Source organism: Megalobrama amblycephala, linkage group LG19 (genome assembly GCF_018812025.1).
Source record: "Megalobrama amblycephala isolate DHTTF-2021 linkage group LG19, ASM1881202v1, whole genome shotgun sequence".
Classification (NCBI taxonomy): Eukaryota; Metazoa; Chordata; class Actinopteri; order Cypriniformes; family Xenocyprididae; genus Megalobrama; species Megalobrama amblycephala.
Window position 1 is genome coordinate 38264899 of NC_063062.1, and position 22774 is coordinate 38287672.

General features: G+C 36.5%; 1 protein-coding gene across 1 annotated transcript; it reads right to left on the reverse strand.

Moving 5' to 3' along the window:
- Positions 1–839: 839 nt before the first annotated feature.
- LOC125253938 lies at positions 840–22522 on the reverse strand. The gene is made up of 9 exons (XM_048168197.1): positions 22404–22522; positions 21659–22000; positions 19117–19124; positions 17695–18214; positions 17466–17618; positions 12412–12741; positions 10240–10422; positions 10073–10146; positions 840–964 (listed from the first exon to the last, which is right to left on the reverse strand). Exons 1-9 carry the CDS (start codon positions 22450–22452, stop codon positions 911–913), a joined length of 1713 nt encoding a protein of 570 aa, XP_048024154.1. The 5' UTR covers positions 22453–22522; the 3' UTR covers positions 840–910.
- Between the last annotated feature and the right edge of the window lie 252 nt (positions 22523–22774).

Sequence of the window (22774 nt, forward strand, 5' to 3'; positions counted from 1 at the left end):
ACATCACAGATAGGTCTCCTCATGACTGTGTGTAAAGGTTAGTTAATCTTTTGAAAATAATTATTTTATTTATAATATTTACTAATAATTTTATGCTTGACCTTTTTATAGTTTCAGTAGTTGTTCTAGCAATGATTAGCAGAACTTGTTTTTCAGAAAACTTTTCGAAATCACACCTAGACTGCGCGTCCTGCAATGTCTTGCAGAAGAACTTATATGCTACTGTTTTTGTCAGTCAACATCTGGGACAAATTCAAATTTATACCATTACAACAACAGAGTTCTGCAGTTTTCACTGATTAATGTTGAATCATATAACCTATCAATTTCACAAAATGTCACATTACACATCTCACACAACTCAAACCTTTTGTTCTCCAACAAATGATCAGCAAATGAAGTACATTATTTTTTATATGCATTATTTTCAACATGCATCTTCATTTGCTTTTGACCCATTTAACACTATAGTATTTGTCAAGTAAAAGGAAATCAGTCTGTGTGGTAAGCAGGACAGGAAGAGGCTCAAAGAACTCTACGTTTGTCCATCTATCAGACCAAAACCACATTTCCTTACAAGTCTAAAGAACTCGGGCCACGTCAGGTTTCGTTCTGACTTGAAACTGTGTAGAGGGTAAAACAATGTATTTAATGCAATAATTTTTCACAAGAAAACCACTAAGATGTCTTCTGTTAGTCGATATGATGACTGTACTTAGATGCATAGTTGTGAGAAAGACACAACTACACACAAACACACAGTTTTATTTTTAGCATCTTGGGAAAGCAGCAATAACATCCAGTCATGTCAAAAAAGCAGAGATGAAGCAACACGATTCTGAATTTAGCTGCAGTGTGCATGTGTTTTTATTTACTATACAAAACGACAAATTTATCATGAACAGTTTGATTAACGTCTCGTGACGACACCTGCGTACACCACCTCATCCTCCTGTTTAACACTCTGAAAGAAAACACAAACACAAAAGTTATGAAGACACAAAATTCTTAAGTATCAGATTGAGATATTTTTAAATAACAGTGCTTTACCACTAAAAAAACCAAATAAGCAGCTTCATACCACAACAGTCATAAAAACAATTTTAAACACATTTAAAAACTGTATTTTTAATGCATGCACATTCAAGACAATTATTAGTAGTAGTAGTAGTATTATTTCTGTAAATTTTACAGAAATTAAACATTCGAAATATTCACTTTCACATTATGACAGCAGTCCAATATCACTCTATTGAACATTAGGTTATAATGCATTTTACTCTAAATTCTGTTTTTTTTTTTTTTTTTTTTTTTTTTTTTTGGTTAGTGGTTTCATGAATGTTTGACTAAGAGGCATTGTTAAAAAAAAAAAAAAGCTGTAATATTCACACTCTTTTTTTCTCACAGACAGAACAGTATCTTCAGTTTCAGTTTTTTTTCTCCAGAAGTCCAGTTTCCTACTGACCTGCTTCTGTTTCAGCCTACAGAATCTATAACTATAACTGTTTTTAGACCTATTACTATTTGTGCTGTTCATTTTTAAAAATCTCTAAACCCTCCTTTGCGAGAGCCAGGGTTGGCGCCAGTGCATGCTGTCTGAGTTTTCAGTGTTGACAGCTCTATAAAATACCCTACTGGAAGCGCTGTTTTGCTGTATTATATAGGCCTACTTAAAAAAATTCTATAAGGCTATACAAATAACATTTTAAATTACTTCTGTTTCTGAACAAATAAATGAGCTAAATCATACCCAGTGGCAGCTGGTGCAAAAAAAATGTTGGGGGGGGCGCAAAATTTTTTTTTTAAAAATGCAGGAATGAATAGGCTAATTGTTAAATAACCATTTAACAAGTGATATAATAATGTATCTTTACTGCTTATCTAAAACATGGACAATTCAGTATTTAAAGCATGCCATAGGGCTGGGATCTAAAAAAAATCTGTATTTAATAAAAAAATGTTATTTCACATCCTGCCCAATATTGTCCTAGAAACAATGTTCATATTGAAGGCTATAAAAACAAACATGAATGTAACTGTGTAGTATGCTATGTTATGTGCAAAAAAGGGGTCAAATCACATTAGGCCAAGGCTATATTCTAAAATTGTAACTTTACAATCTGTAAGAATTGAAAATATCCAAAGATATTTTAAAATGAACAAAGACATTTGCTTTACTGTTTCACACCCCTCTCTCTTGCCAAGGGCCATTTGGGAGGCACAAAGGTGATAGTGATCAAGGCCTGTAGGCCAAGATGTGTGTACATCGGGGGTCTACAAATGGTCACACCTTTCGTACAGTGGGGGGAAGTTTTAATCTTCTGATTGGTCAGTTTGAATGTCTCACATTTGAGTTTCAGTCACATGGTCAAGGAAGGGATAAAAGAATATTTTAGCTGTTGCTCTGGGCTCTTTTTCTATGCTCTTCTTCCTTGGATCTCGGGCACTCCCTTGCCCTCTCTCTCTCTCTCTCTCTCTCTCTCTATTTCTCTTTCTCTCTCAGGTAACTTTTTTCATACATGCTGTGTACAATTAATGGTATATGATTTTATCATCTCATACATCTATTTTGTAATTATTTTAAGTGTAACCATCATCAGATATTGTCATTAAACCCTTTCAATTACAATGGATGTGCTAACGAGTTTTGATTTAGTATTAACATTAGTGTGCTCCCTATTGCAATACAATATTGTCACACTATAGCAACGCTCTCCCACATATTTTGCTATCATAACTGCGCTTATTTCCGTCGTTGGTATAAGTTGCAGTGGGTGGTAATAGACAAGAAATGTACAGTTCTCTAACATCTTACTGATAAAGTTTCTTTAGTCGCTCGGCAAACCTTACAGTCTGAACCGCTGTAGGAGTTCCACCCTTACAAATCTAAAAACAAAATACAGAAGTTTTAAAGCAGAAGTTAAATACACCAAACTAAAAATGAAAATAAATAAAAACAAAAGAACAGACTAATTATTATTATTATTTTGATTACCCTACAGTCACTTTACACAGTTACTGCTATCGTACAAATACACTTAGTTGTAGGTTCGAAATTCTACATGTTATAATTATTATGTTCGTCAAAAAAAAAAAAAAAATTCAACAACTTTTAGCAAAATGTAATTTACTCAGATTGAACTCCGATTCTGCATCCCAATGTGCATACTATCCACCCTATCCGCCCTAAACAGTATTGAATATTACTACTAGTGTCATATACTATTTAGGATGGATAGTATGCACATTGAGACGCAGACCGTCTGTTTGGCGCGCTCATTCACGGAAGTTTGTGCTTGCTGAAGGCTCGTCCACGCCTGACTCCAAAATAGTAATATTTTCTCGACTTTCTAACATTTACAGATGGAGAATATGTATGTGAAAATGTAAATTATGCACTGAGGAAATTATTGGATGCCACTTCAGCTTAAAAAAAAATATTAATAGAGGTATGTTTGTTTTCACCAATCGCTGCACAAGTTAAGGTTACGTATGATGACGAAGGCATGTTAGTGCGAGCCCTCCCGGAACCCATAGAGAATGCATTGCAGTGCCTGCAGTTCGAAAAAAAAAGTTCTTTGAATGGAAGTCTATGGGAGCACTCGGGGCAATTCTCGGCCAGGCTGAAATCGCTCGAAAAGAGGCGGTGCTCCACAAAGCGTGACTCGACGCTGATTGGACTATATCCAGAGGCAGAACAAACAGCCTAGCAGTAACAGCTAGCGTAACTCTGTGGTTGAATGTGATTGAAAAATCCGTCCCTTTTGGTGGTGCGTTGGCCCTATTGCCCTAATGAAGAAACCGCCCCTGATCATACCATAAAACACAAGCCTGATTTTTGTTTTAATTGTCAGAATCTATCGTAGCTTACATGACGAATAAAAATTGCAAACATGATCCTTATCTTAAAATGATAATTTAATGAACAAATAATCCAATAATATAGCCTATATATGCAGTTTATGTAATGTAATTTATTTCATATGAGGACAATAAACTTGATTGAATCCAAGGAGCTCTGAAAGAATTTTATAATCGTTGTCTGAAGGCGGCATTCACAACTGAAGGTACGGCGCACACACTCCTGTTGCTGTAACCCAGTGGTTTTCACACTTTTTTAAGCACAACTTTTTTCTTTTTAGAGTTAGTTCACCCAGAAATGAAAATTCTGTCATTTATTACTCACCCTCATATCGTTCCACACCCATAAGACCTTCATTTATCTTCTAAACACAAATTAAGATATTTTTGATGAAATCAGATGGCTCCATGAGGCCTGCATTGCCAGCAAGATAATTAACACTTTCGGTGCCCAGAAAGCTACTAAAGACGAATTCAAAACAAACAGTTCATGTGACTACAGTGGTTCAGCCTTAATGTTATGAAGACGTGAATACTTTTTGTGCGCCAAAAAAAAGCAAAATAACGATTTTATGACAACATCTAGTGATGGGTGATTTCAAAACATTGCTTCATGAAGCTTTGAAGCTTTACAAATCTTTTGTTTCGATTTGATTCAGTGGTTCGGAGCGTGTATCAAACTGCCAAAGTCCCGCCGCCCAGTGGTGAACCATCGAATTTTCGAAACACTTATCAAGTAACGAAGCCCTGTTTACTGAAATCACGTGACTTTGGCGCTCCGAATCCCTGATTTGAAACAAATGATTCGTAAAGCTTCATGAAGCAGTGTTTTGAAATCGCCCATCACTAGATATTGTCATAAATAAAGCTGTTATTTTGTTTTTTTGGTGCACAAAAAGTATTCTTATCGCTTCATAACATTAAGGTTGAACCACTGTAGCCACATGAACTGTTTTAAATATGTCTTTAGTAGCTTTCTGGGCATTGAAAGTGTTAATTGTCTTGCTGGCAATGCAGGCCTCACTGAACCATCGGATTTTATGAAAAATATCTTAATTTGTGTTCTGAAGATTAACGAAGGTCTTACAGGTGTGAAACGACATGAGGGTGAGTAATTAATGACATTATTTTTGGGTGAGCTAACCCTTTAAATTGACGTGACCTATATACAACCATTTACATGCAATCAAGTCAAGCCAAGAATAAGAATAATAATATACAGCCTAGCCGTTAACCGACAGCAACAGATTAATATCGTTTGCTGGATGGATTAAAACATGCTAAAAATACTATTGTGAGATTTTGAGAGAAAACATAAAACAAAACAGATAAGTCACGTAGCCTATAAGTTGCATTTTCTTACATTCAGAAATAATACCGGCTACACAAAGTGAATGTTATAATGCACAAACATTATAAACTAGCTTTTTGTAGTGTTTGGTTGACTGTACATTTTATTTTGATAATGAACAGGCTGTGATGTCAAGTTTGCTGTGCTAGAATATCACGAGGCGCCGGCGCGATCGACCACAGGTGAGGGGAACAGTGACCTATGCTGCCGAGAGCTTCCTGTCCTCTGATTGGTCAGATGAAATGATGTGTATGTTGTGATTGATTGGTGATGTAATCATTACGTGTTGTTTGAGTTCTCTATTGTAGATCATGTTGTGATATTGAGACGAAAGTGATTCTTTTTCTTTTGATAAAATGATATCAGAGGGGAGAACAAAGAATTGAGAGCTGCGTGAGCTTTCTAGTGCGGTGCAGCGCTTCATAGAGTGTGTGTCATTTATGTTATTCTTTATTGCAAATGCTTATTCCCTCAAAAGAAAGTTGTCTAAGAGCTGTTTACTGTTTTTGATGTTGATATTCATCCAAGTTTATTAATAATTTGTCTTTAGGGATGAAAATAAATATAGTCATGTTAATGGTAATGTGAAGAATGTTAAATGTATTTACTTCTTACAAGTGTGTGTGGCTTATGAGAATGCATCTTTAGGGCCCGAGCACCGATGGTGTGAGGACCCTATTGTAATTGCTCAGCCAATCATTCTTCTTCTCTGAAATGAATCGCATTTTTGAGGGCCTAAACATGCTCGAAAACTCATGAAACTTTGCACACGTGTCAGAAGTGGTGAAAATTTACATCTGATATGGGTTTCAAAATTAGGTGTGGCAAAATGGCTCGATAGTGCCACCTACAAAATTTCAATTAAGCGTCCTTTGTGCTGAGTTTCACGTACAGTTATGAAATTCGGTAGACAGATGTAACACCCCAATACCTACAAAAAAGATAAGTGAGATATTTTGAATTTTCTCTGCAAACTTTTCCTCCTCCTAGAGCTTTAATCAGATCATATTAGGTCGGTCTAATCTAAAGGCCTTTGCAACGTTAAATTGTGAAGATCTAGAGTTTTCGCTGAAGGACGTGTCTGTGACGGCCTGACAAATTTCGATGTTGTTGTAACTCGGGTATACAATCTCCGATCTGCCCCAAACTTCACGTGTTTTATTAGAGTCCCGGTCTGAAGACATATACATGCCAATATTCAGTTACAGTCATAGTGCCACCTGCGGGCAACAGGAAATGACATGTTTTACACTGTGATTAACTCCTTGTAGAGATTTAACCAGAAGCACATCATATATGGTCAGTCTAATCTTAAGGTAATCTTAAGGCCTGGGTGCGAGGGCCCTTTCATCGCTGCTTGCAGCTTTAATTAATAATGTTTCTGTTTTGTTCTTCATCAAAAGCCACTACCGTTGTTTATTTGGGGTATTACACAAAGAGTTTTGTATACTTTGTTTTATGTTACAACTCTTTTCATAAAGTTATAAAGGAAATTTGTGCAAATTAATCTGAATTAAGTACACTGAACGGGAGATACCGTACGTGGTGAGCTCTTTGTGTGAATGTGTTTTCTTCTGTTCTTTTCCTGTTGTTTTCCTGTTGTTTTCTGTTGTATACATTTTGTTTATACATCTACCTATGGAAACGGAAACCTCAGACATTAACGCTGTGTCTTTTTCATACGTGGTCGGAAATAAAGAATCCCTTTTTTAGATGTCTGGTTGTGTTTGAGTTTTTTATAGTGAACACATTTTCATAGCAACACATAAAAAAAATATACAAAAATATGTATTTTTACAGAATCTTTAAACTGTTTATTTAATTCAATTTTTAAAATTTAAAATGTAATGTTTGATAAAATTGCCTTTAAAAAAGCATTTGCAATTTGCTTTACTTTGTCCTTTTGTCAAACAGGAAGCAGTGTTTTGAAATTGCCTTGTTGTAGCATTTGAATTGAACAAGACCAGAAGAAGACAGACTTGGACTCAGGTCTGACTCAAGTGTGAATCCAAGGCTATTTTCAGAAGCACTTGGACTTGGCCTGATCTGGTCTTGACTATAGTCATAAAATTTGGTCTTGGACTCTGGCTTAAGTCCCAGTTCAGTCCTGAGTACTACAGCACTACTTTACAGCTTGCATGTTGTGAACTACATAACATGACAGGCAAAAAGAACTTATGTGAAGAGGGATTGTAGATAGATGCTTTTACTAGCTGATCCAACAAAGAGGGGTGTTGGTCATTCAACAACTGAACCCCTTTAGCAGGCAGAACAAACTCAACTATCTGAAGACTAACTCTCCTCATGCATAGTTTTTAGATAGAAAGCTATAAAAATTACAATTGACAAATGAAAATTAACAACTAATTTATGTTTTGTTTTTTTGTTTTATAGTTTAATGAGATAAATTTTAATTTTAGAATTTTGAAGGCAAAAGCTGAAATGCTTTTCCCACTTTCAAATTTGCAGAACTATCTTTGGCTTTTAGTATTACAGGAAACAGAAGTGTTTATTTCAGCAGAGACACCCTGAGCCCTGACACATGTTTTTAGAGTTATTTTTGAGTGAAGTATCAAGATCTTATCTGCTCTATCTCTCTCTCTGGTCATTGTGGTCATGTTACGCCAAGTCAAGCTAATTCTTTCAGCACTCTTATTTCTTTTGTAGGTCAGGGTGTGTGCAAAAGCCAAATAATCTGTAGATAATGTGCAGTCAAAATTATTCAACCCCCTCTGCAAATCAGGTTTATTTACAATATTTACAGACTTTCAGCTGTTTGGAATGAACAAATCAAACAAAAGTAATTGAAATAGCTCAACACAGCTAATGTTTTAAGTGGTTTCCTCACATTCAACTGAAAATACAACATTTAATGACTTATGCAGTTTGAAAATCATTCAACCCCCTGAACGGAATCACTAGTTACACCTGATGTAACTAGTTCAAACATAAAGGAATAGTGGATACACTACTGGACAGGGGCAAAAAAAAGGAAGCTATCACCGGCTGCCACCAGACTTCTGCGAAAGCAGATTCAGAAAAACCCTCAAGTGATTGCAAAAGACCTGTAGCAAGAATTGGTGGAAACAGGCTCTGAGGTTTCAGGTTGCACAGTAAGGCGCGTACTAAATGTAGATGGTTTCCATGCCAGAACTCCAAAACTACTGCCCCAAAAGCAAAGAAAAGTCAGCTCCAATTTGCTCAAATAAATCCTATAAATAAGTAACAGAATTTTTGCAAATCTGTTCTATGGAGCGATGAAACAAAACTTTTTGGCCCTGGCACTGGAAACCTGCAAAGTGTGAAAGGCAAGATGACTTCATTGAAGTATCAGGAAAACGTAATGCCGTCAGTGAGGAAGCTGAATCTTGGGCGTCATTGGACCTTCAACACGACAATGATCCCAAGCACACGTCAAACTCCACCAAGGCTTGTAGAAGAAGTCCTGGAAGATTCTACAGTGGCCATCAGAGTCACCTGACTTGAACCTGATAATCTCTGGTGGGATTTGAACAGTGTGGTTACAGCACGTAAACCCAAGAATATTACTGAACTGGAGACCATTGCTTATGAGGAATGAAATAAGATTCATTACAGCAAAAGTACTAAAAATGCTTTTCATGAAGGGGTTGCATAATTTTAACACTTCAGAAGTCATTAAAAGTTGCATTTTCAGTTGAATTTGGGGAAGCCACTTAAAACATTTGCTGTGTTGAGCTATTTTAATTACTCTTGTTTGATTTGTTCATTGCAAACAGCTGTAAATTTTGCCAATAAACCTGATTTGCAGAGGGGGTTGAGCAGCTTTACAGTGATAAACGGGAAAATGATACAAACAGAATTCAATTCTGTTCCGTTAAAAAAGGCAATAGTGTCATTTATTTATTTATTTATTTATTTATTTTTTAAGCAGCTCACTGAAGTTTGGAATAAAGCCATCATAATTTCTTTTCATTTCCCTGTCCACCCTTTTATTTACTCCAAAGGGACACATGCAAATTCGGTAAAACATGTATTATATAATACTAATAGCTCATTCTCAATTATACAATGTAAACTACAATGTAAACAATGTAAAATACAAGTTTGTGTACATTTTTCAATCTATTAATTTGTTACTGCACTGTATATCATTTATTTTATGCAAAGAAACATACAAGGACACAATGTCAGTCGTCTAATCGAGTGATGCATGATGAAAATGCTTAATGCCTTGCATAAAAATTATTTTATTCATCAAGATGCATCAAAATAGTTTGGATGTTAAATGTGTTGTTAGAGCTGTTCATGTTTGTTTATGGGCAGGTTATGGTCATGTCACAGCATATTTTGGCTATGAGTGAACACTGGAAGTTCCCCTCTGAACATGATTCCAGCTCCCACAGGTGAAGCAGCGGCGTTGTAGAAACAAGATAACAGAGACTGGTCGAATATAGTTACATATAAATGTTTAATTTTTACTTCTAATGTTTGTTAATCGAGTTTAAATGTAGTCAATATACATACAGTATACAATATGTATTAAAAATAATATAAAACATGCTATACTGTAACATGATCCAAAAAAAGTTGAAAATAAAGGAAGTTATCAAACCACGATTGTGTGGACTATTTTACATTACTTTAGAGCATTGAAGTTAATCTGTAAACATGAATTCAAGTATGAAGTTAAAAATAAGCTAGCATCTTTGTAAAAATGAACCCCATTATGTTGAGTAAAATCAACCCAATTTGCTGTGTAAAATTAAGCTAACATGTGTTCTGTCCTGTATTTACCCAACCCTTGGGCTTAAAACAACCCTGTTTTTTAGAGTGTATGTTCAGACTGTAGAGTGTAAATCTTAACATGAATTATCTTACCGCTTTTTGTGCATTTCGTGTGTAGAATGTTGGATCAGCATAAGTTATTTCTTCATCATGGCTCTGGACTGTTTCTGTAATAATGACAGACATGTTAAAACAGCAAAACTCTCAATCATCACTGACAGCTTTGTGTTGATATCAGTAAGTTGATGATAAACACTTGCCCTGTTCTGTTTTTCTTTGTCTCCAGCAGATGCAGAAGATCCCAACTGTGGCTGCAGTCAGCAGAAATCCAGCAGCAGCAGCAGAGATCAACACTATTGGAGATGCAGAAACTGGAGACTGGAGGTCTGGAGGCTGTGAAGCTGTTTTTGAGATTGGGGCTTGTGAGGTGGTTGTTGGTGCCACTGGTGAGCAGAGGGAATGTATTGATTAGACAAACCATATACACTACTGTACAAAAGTCTTAGTTTACATTTTCAAACATTGCTTTTGCCATTAACTGTGATACTCCAGTGAGATTTTTGTATGCACAAGGAGTCTGACAACAGCCGGTGATCCACAAAGAGACCTGATCTCACCATCATTAGGGGATTTTGCACCGAATAGTTCTAGGAACTTAGTTCTAGGAACCAACAGGATAGTTCCCCGAGAACTAATTTCTCCACTGGGCCATGTTCCTGGTTGGATTCACACCGGGAATAGGAACTTTAAATCAGCTGACAGCGGCATCTTTAAGCGCGACATTTACAAATGCTAAAAACTGGTGGATGGAGAATGGAGAATCGTGGGTTTCGTGTTAAGAGATGAAGATGGAATGTAAACTGTAATTTACGCAACTGAAAGAGCAAAAAGTGGGGCTAAGAGATTAAATCTCTTATGACAACTTTCAGTATTACATATTATCGAGGCGGAGAAAAGAACACAACCCTACAGACAGCAGGTAAATGCTGTTATCGCTGTTTTCCATGTTCGTGAAGTAGCCTAAATATGTTTACATGGCTTTTTAAAAATGCCGGGTGCCGGTGTTTGACATGTGTTTGACCAATCAACATACATTTACATCACTGATAGTTCCTAGTCCTGGTTTAGACCCTACTCTGAAGTAACTAATTTAGTTCCCCTAAAAGGAGTTCCTAGAACTAAAATCATTCCTAGTTCCTGCTGTATGAACACGGCAAAATCTGGGTACTTCAGCCAATAGTTCTAGGAACTATGAAAATTCCTCTGGTGCGAAATCCCCTATTGAGTCCGTTTTTGGGTTACATGAAGAAACAGAAACAACTGAGACAAACTAAATCCAGAAAAAACTGAGGTAATGTCTCTGAGATGCTTGAAGAAACCAACCTGCAAAGCTGTGAAAAGTTTTAGGCACTTGTGTAGAAATGCTGTAAAGTAGGGATGCTCCGATTAATCGGCTAACGATCCCTATCAGCCGATAATTGCTTTGGAAAGTTTGATCGGTGGTCTTTATACACTCACTGCTTTGAATGACTAACTTTTATAACCTTCAGTTATTCAGGGAAGACCATCCATATTATTATTTACATTTGATTCCTTAATTTTTTTGGTATTTCCTACCTCAATACTACTACATGAAAAAACTTAAAGCACTGCTTATTTTGTGTTTCTTTATTCTATTTTATTTATTTGTGCTACTGCTTGTAAATTGTTTATTTGTTCTTGTTTTATTACTGACTGTTTACTTGTCTTTTTTGTGAATTCACTTTAGAGATTGAAATCAGGCTTGTGTGTAAGCTATTGTGCAACAATTGCCCATTGTAAAAACAAAAATGTACTGCATGATCAAACATTTAGATGAGATAATCATGTTTTTTGAAAAATGTCTAAAAAATGGACCTCTCCCTCTTCAAATAAAAAGAAAAAAAAAAACCCTCCACATTCTCCCCATTTTCAAAAATGAAATTCAGGCCCTGAATGAATGTCTGTAAAAGTCCTGATAGGAGCATCCCTATAAATAATTATAAGTGATAAAAAGAAGACTTGGTATCTGTGATTGACATGATTGACAATCAGTGATCTGTGATTGGCTCCAAAAATCCTGATTGGAGCACCCTTACTATAAAGTGAGGATGCTTTCAAAAATAGAGTTATAGATTTTATTTATCAATTAATTTTTATTAACTAAATCAAATAAATTTTTGCCATGACCACCCTGTTTCTTTAAAATAGCATTTCCTACTGACACACTACAGCAAAATATATAAAACCTTAATGGCTTAAGACCATTTTTTTGTTGGTAAAAATACTAACATGTCTCAGACTTTTGCACAGTACTGTATATTTATAAATATAACCGGAAGTTATAAGGATGATTTAGTATTATTTACAATATGAAGAAAATGAAATGAATTGCACTTTAATTTTCTTCTCACCTTTAACAGTGACATTGAATCTCTTGGTTGACTCTTTATTCACAGTCGTGAGAGTTAGTTGATAAAGTCCAGAGTCTGTGGTTCTGGTGTTTCTGATGGTCAGAGATCCAGTCTGTTGATCTAGATTCAGTCTGTCTCTGAATCTCTCATCCTCATATTTAGAATCGTTCCAAGTCGCTATCTTGATTATAGCTATACGACTGTTTTCAAACCTCCACTCTATATTTTTATATGTCTGTGTTTCATTAACATCACTGTGTAGAACTACAGAATCTCCCGCCGTCACTGAAACTCTTTTCACTTCATTTGTCTCAGCAAATGTAAACACACCTGGAGAACAAAAGCACCAACAGACACAGATGAGCTTATAGTTTAAGTAACAGATTTAGTTTCTTGAAATTTCAAACCAGATATGATTTAAATGTACTGTAAATCTTTGCATTATTTTGACTGGAAGTGAATCAAATATTTGAATTAATTAATTAATTGTACTGTATTTGATTTTATTGGAATTTACAAAAACATGTACAGAACAGCAGCATATCATGAATGCAAATTATATATATATAAAAAAAAGCATTATGAGCATTTGTCTATAATGCAGCTTCACAGACCTCAAACTCTATCTTTCTCTGGAATTAAGAGCAAATGCTGATTTAAATAGACTGGACTAAATTTGTCAATAATAGAAAAACACTTGTAACTTACCAATCATATGCCACAAGCACAAACTGAGAACAAATAATGTGTTGACCATTTCCAGCTGAAAAGCTCACAGAATACTTTGAAATATTAACAGTTCTAAACGAGTCACAAAGGCAATATGTAGTAGCGCAGTTACAGATCTCTTACAATCTTACAGTCTTACAGTTGTACTATAACTGAAGGCGGAGAGTTTGTTGTTTTTTGATGGCGAGAGGGGAAGGGTCATTTTTTGCCTTTATTTGACAGGACAGATGAGAGACAGGAAGCAATGGGGAGGAGATCAGGAAACGCCAAAAGCAGAAATTGAGGTCACTCAAAGCGTTGTTTTACACAGTCCACAAGTGTGGATCTCCTCTTACACAAAGAAAATATATTTCTCTATATATGAATGATCAATATATTAAATGATTTAAAAGTATATTTGAAAATATACAGAATAATATATTGTGTTAATATTTTATAATATATTGAATAATACATTGGAGGAATTGCCCCTTTTCTTATATTGAAAAATATGTGACAATATATTTACTAATATATCATAATGTATGTCTTTTTTTATTCAGTAAGACACTGTGTAGTATATAAATGTACATGTGATCAGATATGGTACTGCATGTATAATATATTGTAGATATATTTACTCATGCAATATAAACACACATATACAGAGAAACATAAAAATTTCATATATTTTAGAATTATTTACATTATAAATGCTTCATATTTTCAAGCAAGTTGACAATAGCGCAAGCACACCTGCATGTAGTAAAGTATATGGGTCAATGACGTAGATTTTCAACAGGCCCATTTTAAAATACAAAAAAATGATATCTTTTGCAATTGTTCAAACAAAAAAAAATGTTGTGTACACATAAATGCATATTAAAATTTTAAATTAAGTGATTTTAGTGTTCCCTTTCACGGGAACTGTCGACGCTGCGTCAAACGCAATGGGAACGCCTCTGCGTGATTGCGTTGTGAAGCACTCGTGAAATCGAACTAATAATGTGACGAGACGTCAGAAGCAGGCAAGGTCACGGACCAGGAAACTATAAAGCGTACCCAGAACAAAGAACGCTAGCTTCTGTGTCTTCAGCAAGCGCTCAGTGTTATCGTGTGTCTTATTTGGTGTTGATTGTCTTGCTACATATATACAAGTCACGATCTCTTCATCTGAGGACAAGAGTATCTCACACCACATTATATATATATAAGACACGTATTATGGCAGGAAAACAGCAGTTAGTCAAGTGTGTTCATCCCTGCCCCTGTTTCATCACAGGTTGGGATACACACAAGATGTGTGTTGTTTGTATGGGAGTTGAGCATGCCCAGACATGCCCGCGGATCGGGTCCATTCGTAGGGTTCACAAATGGATCTGGCAGAGGGGTTAGAGACGGGCCCAGCCTTATCTCTGCCTTCACCTGTCAGACCCAGTGTCTCTCCTCTGGTGGCGGAAGCACGCGCTGGGGTTTCTTCCCACCAGAGAGAGACATCAACGCTTCATCTATCCAGAGACCAGTTCAGTATAGTGTGGCAGCCGTGGTGGCCATGGAGAGGCATTTATGGCTCAACCTTTCTGATATAAAGGAGAAAGATAAAACCATCCTCATGGATGCGCCGCTGTCTCCTGTGGGCCTCTTCGGCGACTCGGTTACATCAGTCATCGAGAGATTCCAGGAGACAAGAAAGCAATCAGCGGTGTTCCAGAGAGTGCTGAGCGGGAGCAGGGTCCGAGCAGGGGCCAAGGCCCGGGGAATGGAGACTCCACCCCGAGGTGGTGGAGCTCATTTGGAAAAACTTCGGTCGAGCGGATGTCGACCTGTTTGCTTCGGGAGAAATTACCCAGTGTCCTCTGTGGTTCTCTCTATCACATCCAGCACCATTGGGCCTGGATGCCATGGTACAGACGTGGCCGAGGCTGCGTCTGTACGCATTTCCCCCGATCACTCTGCTCCTGGGAGTTCTGGAGAGGGTGTGCCGGGACGGGGTCCGTCTAATATTGGTAGCCCCGTTCTGGCCAACCTGAATTTGGTTTTCAGACCTAGTGTCTCTCTTGGATGGCTCTTCGATGGAGATCCCTCTCAGGCAGGACCTTCTGTTTCAAGTGGGCGGCATGATACTTCATCCTCGCCCAGAATTATGGAGACTGTGGGCCTGGCCTCTGAGGCCTATCATGCTATCATGGCCTATCATATCGGCCTATCATGCTCCTCTGGGAGAATCCTCGGTAGTTCGGGACCCCCTTGTTATATGCTTTCTTTGTGGTACTTTGAGGCTGAGGCCTGCTGTTCATACAAGAACTCCGGCCTGGGACTTTGTCTGGGACTTTGTCCAACATCTTTGTTGGGATTGTGATAAAAATGCAGTGTTTGCCTCTAATATCAAAGAGCTACACATATTTTTTGACCAAATAAACAACAAATAAATTAGCTTTTTAAAAAATCTGCAACCAGTATCAGAATCGTACAGAGCCCCGCACATGACATGCAAAAAAATAAATAAATCGTGCACACGATACATACTAATTCGTTCCCTCGATTTACTAATTCGTGCATGATTTAGTAATTAGTTTCCTTGATGTACTAATTCGTGTGCATGATTTATAAATTGAGGGGAACGAAATAGGAAATCGTTTGCACGATTAAGTAAATCGAGGGAAAGATTTAGCCTACTATTTTTTTTTCTGCATGTCATGTCTGGGTTGCCGTAAAATTGGCCAATTTGCTTCTAAAAAAATTGGAATTGGCCATGAAAAATCAAAATGGGTGCATCACTAATAAAAACATATTAAATAAAGCATTTTAAAAATCTAATCGTTTTTTCACTGTAAATCATACTCAGTTTTAAAGAGCAGTGTACTAGTTTTCTTGCAAATTAATTTGTTGTTAATATGGTTAATATTAATGCAACTATCAGCGCACTAAGGTTTTTTTTTTTTTTTTAATTCAGCCCGCACATGGTTATTTTTTTCCAATCCGGCCCTCAACCTAAAATGAGTTTGACACCCCTGCCCTAGAGAGTCAGAGTTGTGTCATTGCTGTTATTGTGTCTTTTGTTACATTATATTAGGTTAGAGTAGTTATAGTATATTCATTTGTTTAATTGGCTTATTGGTTTGTAACATACAATAAATGCAAGTCTATATTTACAACCTTGTATCTTTGTAGCTAACAAAAGATGCTGAGGCCTATGTAAGGCTTGATTTTCCTGCTTAGACAAAAGCTGATATCAAACACCCTGCAATAAAACAATAAAACTCACTAATCTACAAGGAAATAGTAAATATTTACAATACTTTTGTTCTGGCCTGGGTATTTAAGGGAAGGTGGCAAAGCAGCCATTTGGGACATTCTGTAGCCAGAAGACCCCCATGCAGTGATGGGTGAGTATCTTAAAAACACTCACACACTGTGTGTATGCATTTCTTACTCTTAGAGTCATCTTTGAGCAATTGATGTTATGTATTTATTATTTCTGAACTGGCTTCTAATTGTCTAATTGTGTAATTGGCATGATACGTTTTTACCTGACAAATAAAATATTATACTTGATTCTCCTAAAATCATAATAACCAGTAGATTAAGTGGAGTCTGGTATTTCCACAAATCTGTGTCAGGATCAAACTAAAGGCTCAATGAAAAGAGCATGTGGCAGATCATGTGGGACCTTTTGATTTCTGTCTATCACTGACTTAGCAAGTTGCAGTATCGTGACTAAAAAACTGTGTTTTTGTATGAACAAGCATTGAGTGGTTAACTAAACTCTGTACCCTCTGACTAAGAATCAGAATTGATGAGTTTGTGTCCATGAGAACACGACCGGCCGACATGAATTCTTGATATCGGGTCCCTAATGAATGAATAATTGAAAATACAGGATACCCAGAATAATCAAATATCTAAATTAATAGAAACACAATCTAAAAGTAATAATCATTTGAAATTTGAGTCAGATTAATCGCACAACTAAAGGAAAATTTAAACTAAATTCTACAAATTAAGTGAAATTCACAGGACCGCTGAAAAGACATATACACTTTATATACCTTTGCCCAGACTGCTGTATTCCGTCGTTGGGCCGACAGGTGGTCACCTAGATAGCAGAAAGGTGGTGGATGCAGCAGGCCTGTTTTATTTATTCTATTTTCATTTACATTATCATATTTTGCATTAATTTCATATTTAGCCTGGTCTGGCTTAAAAGTTTGCATTTAAATATGTAATGCACCGTTATCATTAAGAATACAGATGATTATGATGATTGTTTTTTTTTTTTTGTTTTTTTTTTACAAAAGTACTTGAAAAGACATTTTTACATTATTGTTTACAATATCTGATTCATTATTGTCTGATGTTGGTGTCTGTTCTCTCATCTCTCGTTCTGGATTTGATGTCATAACCCAGAACAACAATGGCAGTCACAGCAGCCACACCCATCAGAGCAGTGACGACCAATCGGATCACAGGTTCAATAGTATCGCAACCCCAGCCAGTGTCTGAGGAAAGACAATAAATTCAGTAGATGAAACAATACTGAAAAACTGAAACATCACACCAGAGTCAGAAATATACCTGAACTCAGTCTGGAGAGCTGAGAGACGTTGAGATGTTTGGTGTGGTTGCCGATAGGATTGTTGATCACACAGCTGTAGATGTTTTTATCCTGATGTTCCACCTCCAGAGGAAGAGAGAGACTGATGCTGAGATCAGACACACTGATGCTGGACAATAAACTGTTTCCTTTGTACCAGGAGAGAGTCACATGACTCACATTCACAGCTGAACACAACAATGAACAAACTGATGAAGGATTTGGTGGACAGAAACTGATGATGACAGGAACAGGCAGAGGAGCTGAAAAACATGAGAGAGTAAGAAGGTATGACAGTAAGAGGTAAGCGGTATGCTTTGTCAGGTATTTAATGATTATAATTATAAATATAGCTGCAAGCAGCGATGACGGGCCAAGACTCGGAAGCACCGCCACCACGGTGGCTTCAGGGCAACTGTGCACGGCGGGCAATGGCCATTTAAAACAGTTAAACATAAAAGGACTGTCAAATATGCAGAATATCATCCTAATCTGACATGTCTGTGTTATTTCTCAGACAACCTCTATAAAAATTCTAGAACAAATTATATACTATTATTTGCAAACTCCACAGTGCTCTGAGATATCTAATGCAGTGATTCTAATTAGTGATCTAATCCTGTGATTGCTGATGTTGTATAATCCTAACACTTCTCTTCATGTGTTTTTTGACCTCCCTAAGCTGTTGTTTGTGCACCAATCTTATGCACCAAAAGCATGCTTTCATTTAATTTCAGTATGTGTGGTATTAGAAAAAATAAAATTAAAAAATTAATAAATAGAGTCAAATCACAGAACCTGCAAAGACAATTTTAAAGTCAGTCTCAGGTAATAGTAAGGTACATGTCTAGATTTTTCTGCTCACTTATGCAAGTTTATTTTAAACAGCCACTTTTATAATTGTGAAATTTACTTTTTATTTTAATAAATTTGAATTGTATCAATAAATAATTAATTTAAAAATTATTTTAATTGTAAAAATAATAATTGTAACTCAAAAAACATTTAGAAAACTAGTTCTGTACTAATAGTGATATAGTGTCATAGTTCAATTTCAAATGAGTGTGAAGTTATCATTTGCAGTGTGTTTTTATATTTTAATTAACCTAATTATCAACTAATAATGCAACACTATGTTGTCAGTGGCCTACAAATATGCTGGCTTGATTAGCTGCTTCAGGTGTGTTTGATTAGGGTTGGCACTAAACTCTGAAGCACATTAAGTATGCAATAAAAGGGTTAAATAACTGATCAAGGGTGTAAAACTATCTCTCTCTCACACACACACATACACACACGCACACACACACAGACTGAAGGAGTGAGGGGGAGAAGAGGAGGAAGGGGGGTTGGACAGAGAGAGAGTCTACATCTGTGTGTGTGTGAAAAATCCACATTCAAACCAAAATATCTGAGGGTGATCTCAATACATTATGAAAGTGACACACATCCTGCTGCCAATTGGTGGCACTATAACTTTGATTCACAAAAGTCAAGATCCATGTGTTCAGCATCCTATAATGAACACATAGCTGAAGTTTTATAAAAATCAATTAATGTATGCAGACGTTATAACACATTTTCTGTTTCCCTTTTCTCGCCATAAATTCCTTGCCTCGCCACGGCCAAACCATTCGAGATATCAAAAATCCGCTCACAATTTAGCATCTTCAGTGTCTTGACTTCAGGCTGACTGAGTTTGGTGGTGATCGGATTAATTGTCTTGGAGGAGTATATCAAATTCCAGAGCATGCGTTTTCCAAACAACCCATAATAACTGACTTCCTGTTGAGGTGACGTATAACTTAGAGCATGAACGTTGTTAGGCCTGATGAGGTCTTTATGTGTACTGAGTTTCATACAAATACGTGCAAGCATGTTTGATATATGGAACAAGTTTTTAGACACCGTTCAAGGGGGTGCTGTTGAGCCCCCCTGCCATGCCTGGGTAAGTTTCAAGAGTTTTTGAGCATGTTAAGGGCCCCAAAAATGCCTGAATAGTCGAAAAAAAAAAAAATTCCTAAGGAAAACAATAGGGCCTTCAGCCCTTTACAGGGCTTTGGCCCTAACTAAATATAATCATTAAATACCTGACAAAGCATATAATCACTTATAATTGATTCATATTTAACAATTAACTAACTGAGATGCCAATAAATAGCTGATTAAAAAATGTAAAACGACAAATATAAAGTTATAAAAAAAAACACTTTAGTGTAGTGTTCAATTCTCATTATGAACTAGTTGCATATCATCATGCATATTACTAGGATTGGCTGTTTGTTAGTACTTATAAAGCACACATTAATGCCTTATTCTGCATGACCATATTCTAAATCCCTTAAAGGTGCAATATGTAAGAATTTTGCAGTAAAATATCCAAAGGCCTCCACTAGGCCAGTGTTATATATTTTGTTCACTTGAGTACTTACAATATCCCAAATGTTTGCAACTATTTGTAAATCGTGAGAAAATTGCAATTTTACCCAAGGGGGACGTGTGAGGAGTCACCTGTCAATTGCATCATACCCGCGTTACCCTCAGTTTCCGGTTTAATTTTGTAGAAACCATGGAAACACCAAAGACGCTTTAATATATTACTTTTTAATAGACAAGGGAACAACTGTTTTGATATATTTATAGACAGAAAACGAATTATTGTTATATAGCTCAACACGTTTAGTCTTATTGTTTAGATCTAATTTTCTAACATAGCATAATCAGATGCAGCTTTATTTTTAGTAACAGTAATACAGCATTTTTTCCATCATACAATATGTTTTAAAATTAATGTCATGCGATTTATCAACACAAGACATCCAGCATTTAATATATTCTAAGTATGATCTATCTAACTGCAGTGTGTAACAGTGTCTCACAGCAGCCGCCGAGCAAACGCACAGAGTAACGTTATAACATCATTTTCAACACACTCAAATGTATCTAATATGATAAACAGAGCTGCGTTACCTCATACTCATGACCGGAAAAGCGGAAGTGGGACCGGCGACTGTGTCATAATAAAAATTCTGCTGCTTGTGAGGCGTGTGTTGATCAATCGCTCCAGCGGCCTCGTTCAGCTCCCACAATTTCATTTTCAATTGAATCAAGCTATGCCTTTGTTTTGAATAGACCTCTAGCGACCTCTAGGGGTGTGCACTTTTTACACCACAACACTATTTCTATTTCTATTCCTATTTCCACTTAGCAAGAATCATTTTTGAAGGGTTAGTTCACCCAAAAAATGAAAATCTCTTTATTTTATTTATTACTCACCCTCATGCCGTTCCACACCCGTAAGACCTTCGTTCATCTTCAGAACACAAATTAAGATATTTTTGTTGAAATCCGATGGCTCCGTGAGGTCCTTTACCTGGATCTTGAGAGAGGAAATGTCATTGCTCCCTATGCAGGCCTCACTGAGTCATCGGATTTCAACTAAAATATCTTAATTTGTGTTCCGAACATGAACGAATGTCTTACGGGTGTGGAACGGCATGAGGGTGAGTAATAAATGACAGAATTTTCATTTTTGGGTGAACTAACCCTTTAACAACTACATCCACCCCACCCCTAAACCTACTCTTAGTGATTTATAGTGCATTTACACTTTATGAACACTTGTGTCCCCCGGGGATCGAACCCACAATCGCATGATCACATGATTGCATATTGTTATTGCAATGCTCTGCCAATTGAGCTACGCAAAACCAAAAATATGACACAGATAAAAGGGAACAATGCATTAAAATGAAAGTGTCCTGTTGTCGACGGTCCAATGGGTCATATTTCAGGGAAGTGACAAATGACCTATATGGTCGTATTGGTTAGAGAACATGTTGGAGTTGAGCCCTAAACTAAAGTGTGACCAAAATGATTACTAACTAACATAATTATGAAAAGACAGGAAAACACACTCTATACAATATGTAAAAGTCTACTCACCATAAACAGTGACATTGTACATCTTGACTGGCTCCCTATTTCTGAACTTTATGCTTTGTTCATAAACTCCACTGTGTTCATGCATGATGTTTGTGATGGTGAGAGATCCAGTGTGATTATCCAGCTGGAGTCTGTCTATGAATCTCCAGTCATTATTATAATATGTTGTTAAGAAGGTACCGTTTACTTTCTTGATTCTAGCAAGAGGAAGGTTTCCAGTCTTCCATTCTATCATGTCATATCCCTGTATGTCAGCAGGCCTAAAATCATATTGTAACGTGACAGAATCTCCCTCAGTCACTGGCACTGATTTCACTACATTTGTCTCAGCAACAAACACACCTGGAGGACAAAATTAAATAATGTAAATATTAAAAATGTGGCACTTTTCAATAACGTTGAGTTGTTAACACTGCAATTCATTTGATGTCATTAACTAGCAATGAATAACAATATTTGTCATGTATTAATTCATGTTGATATATAAATACACCTTTTCATTTTAAACTCGTGTGTCATAATACATTAATGTTAATTTATAGGCTACAATTTTAATGTGTTAGTATAATATCTAAATTGACTGTACCATAGATTAATCAATTCTAATTAGCCTATCTTATTTTGATTAATGTTACCATAATTTATTACCTAATATTTTCAGATTGAACCTTACTGTAGTGATCTAATAATGCAAACCCTTTGACTAAAAATATGATTTCAGTGAAGTGCACATATAGCTACTTACCAACCAGATGACAAAAACACAAGCAGAACCAAATAAACGCTTGGATCATTTTCTTCAATCGTTTGAGATTAATCGCTCAGCCGATTTCGACAGAATGTGTCGTTTGAGGTTAGAGTCAGAGAAACTCCTCCTGTCAGTGCGCGTGCGCGTCCGCTATATGCGCGCGATTGTGTACGAGATGGCGCGGTTTAAAATCTTCGTGTAGATAGAGAAATTCTGCCTATTTACAACAGGTGCAAGACAGATTACAGAAGACGCATTCATTTGAGTCAGTTGGCCACTAAAATGACCTGAATTAAACTACTGCAGGTTTCACTTTGACTCCTGAACCTGAGCTGGTCAAATGCATTTAGTTTAATCTTTCTTGCATG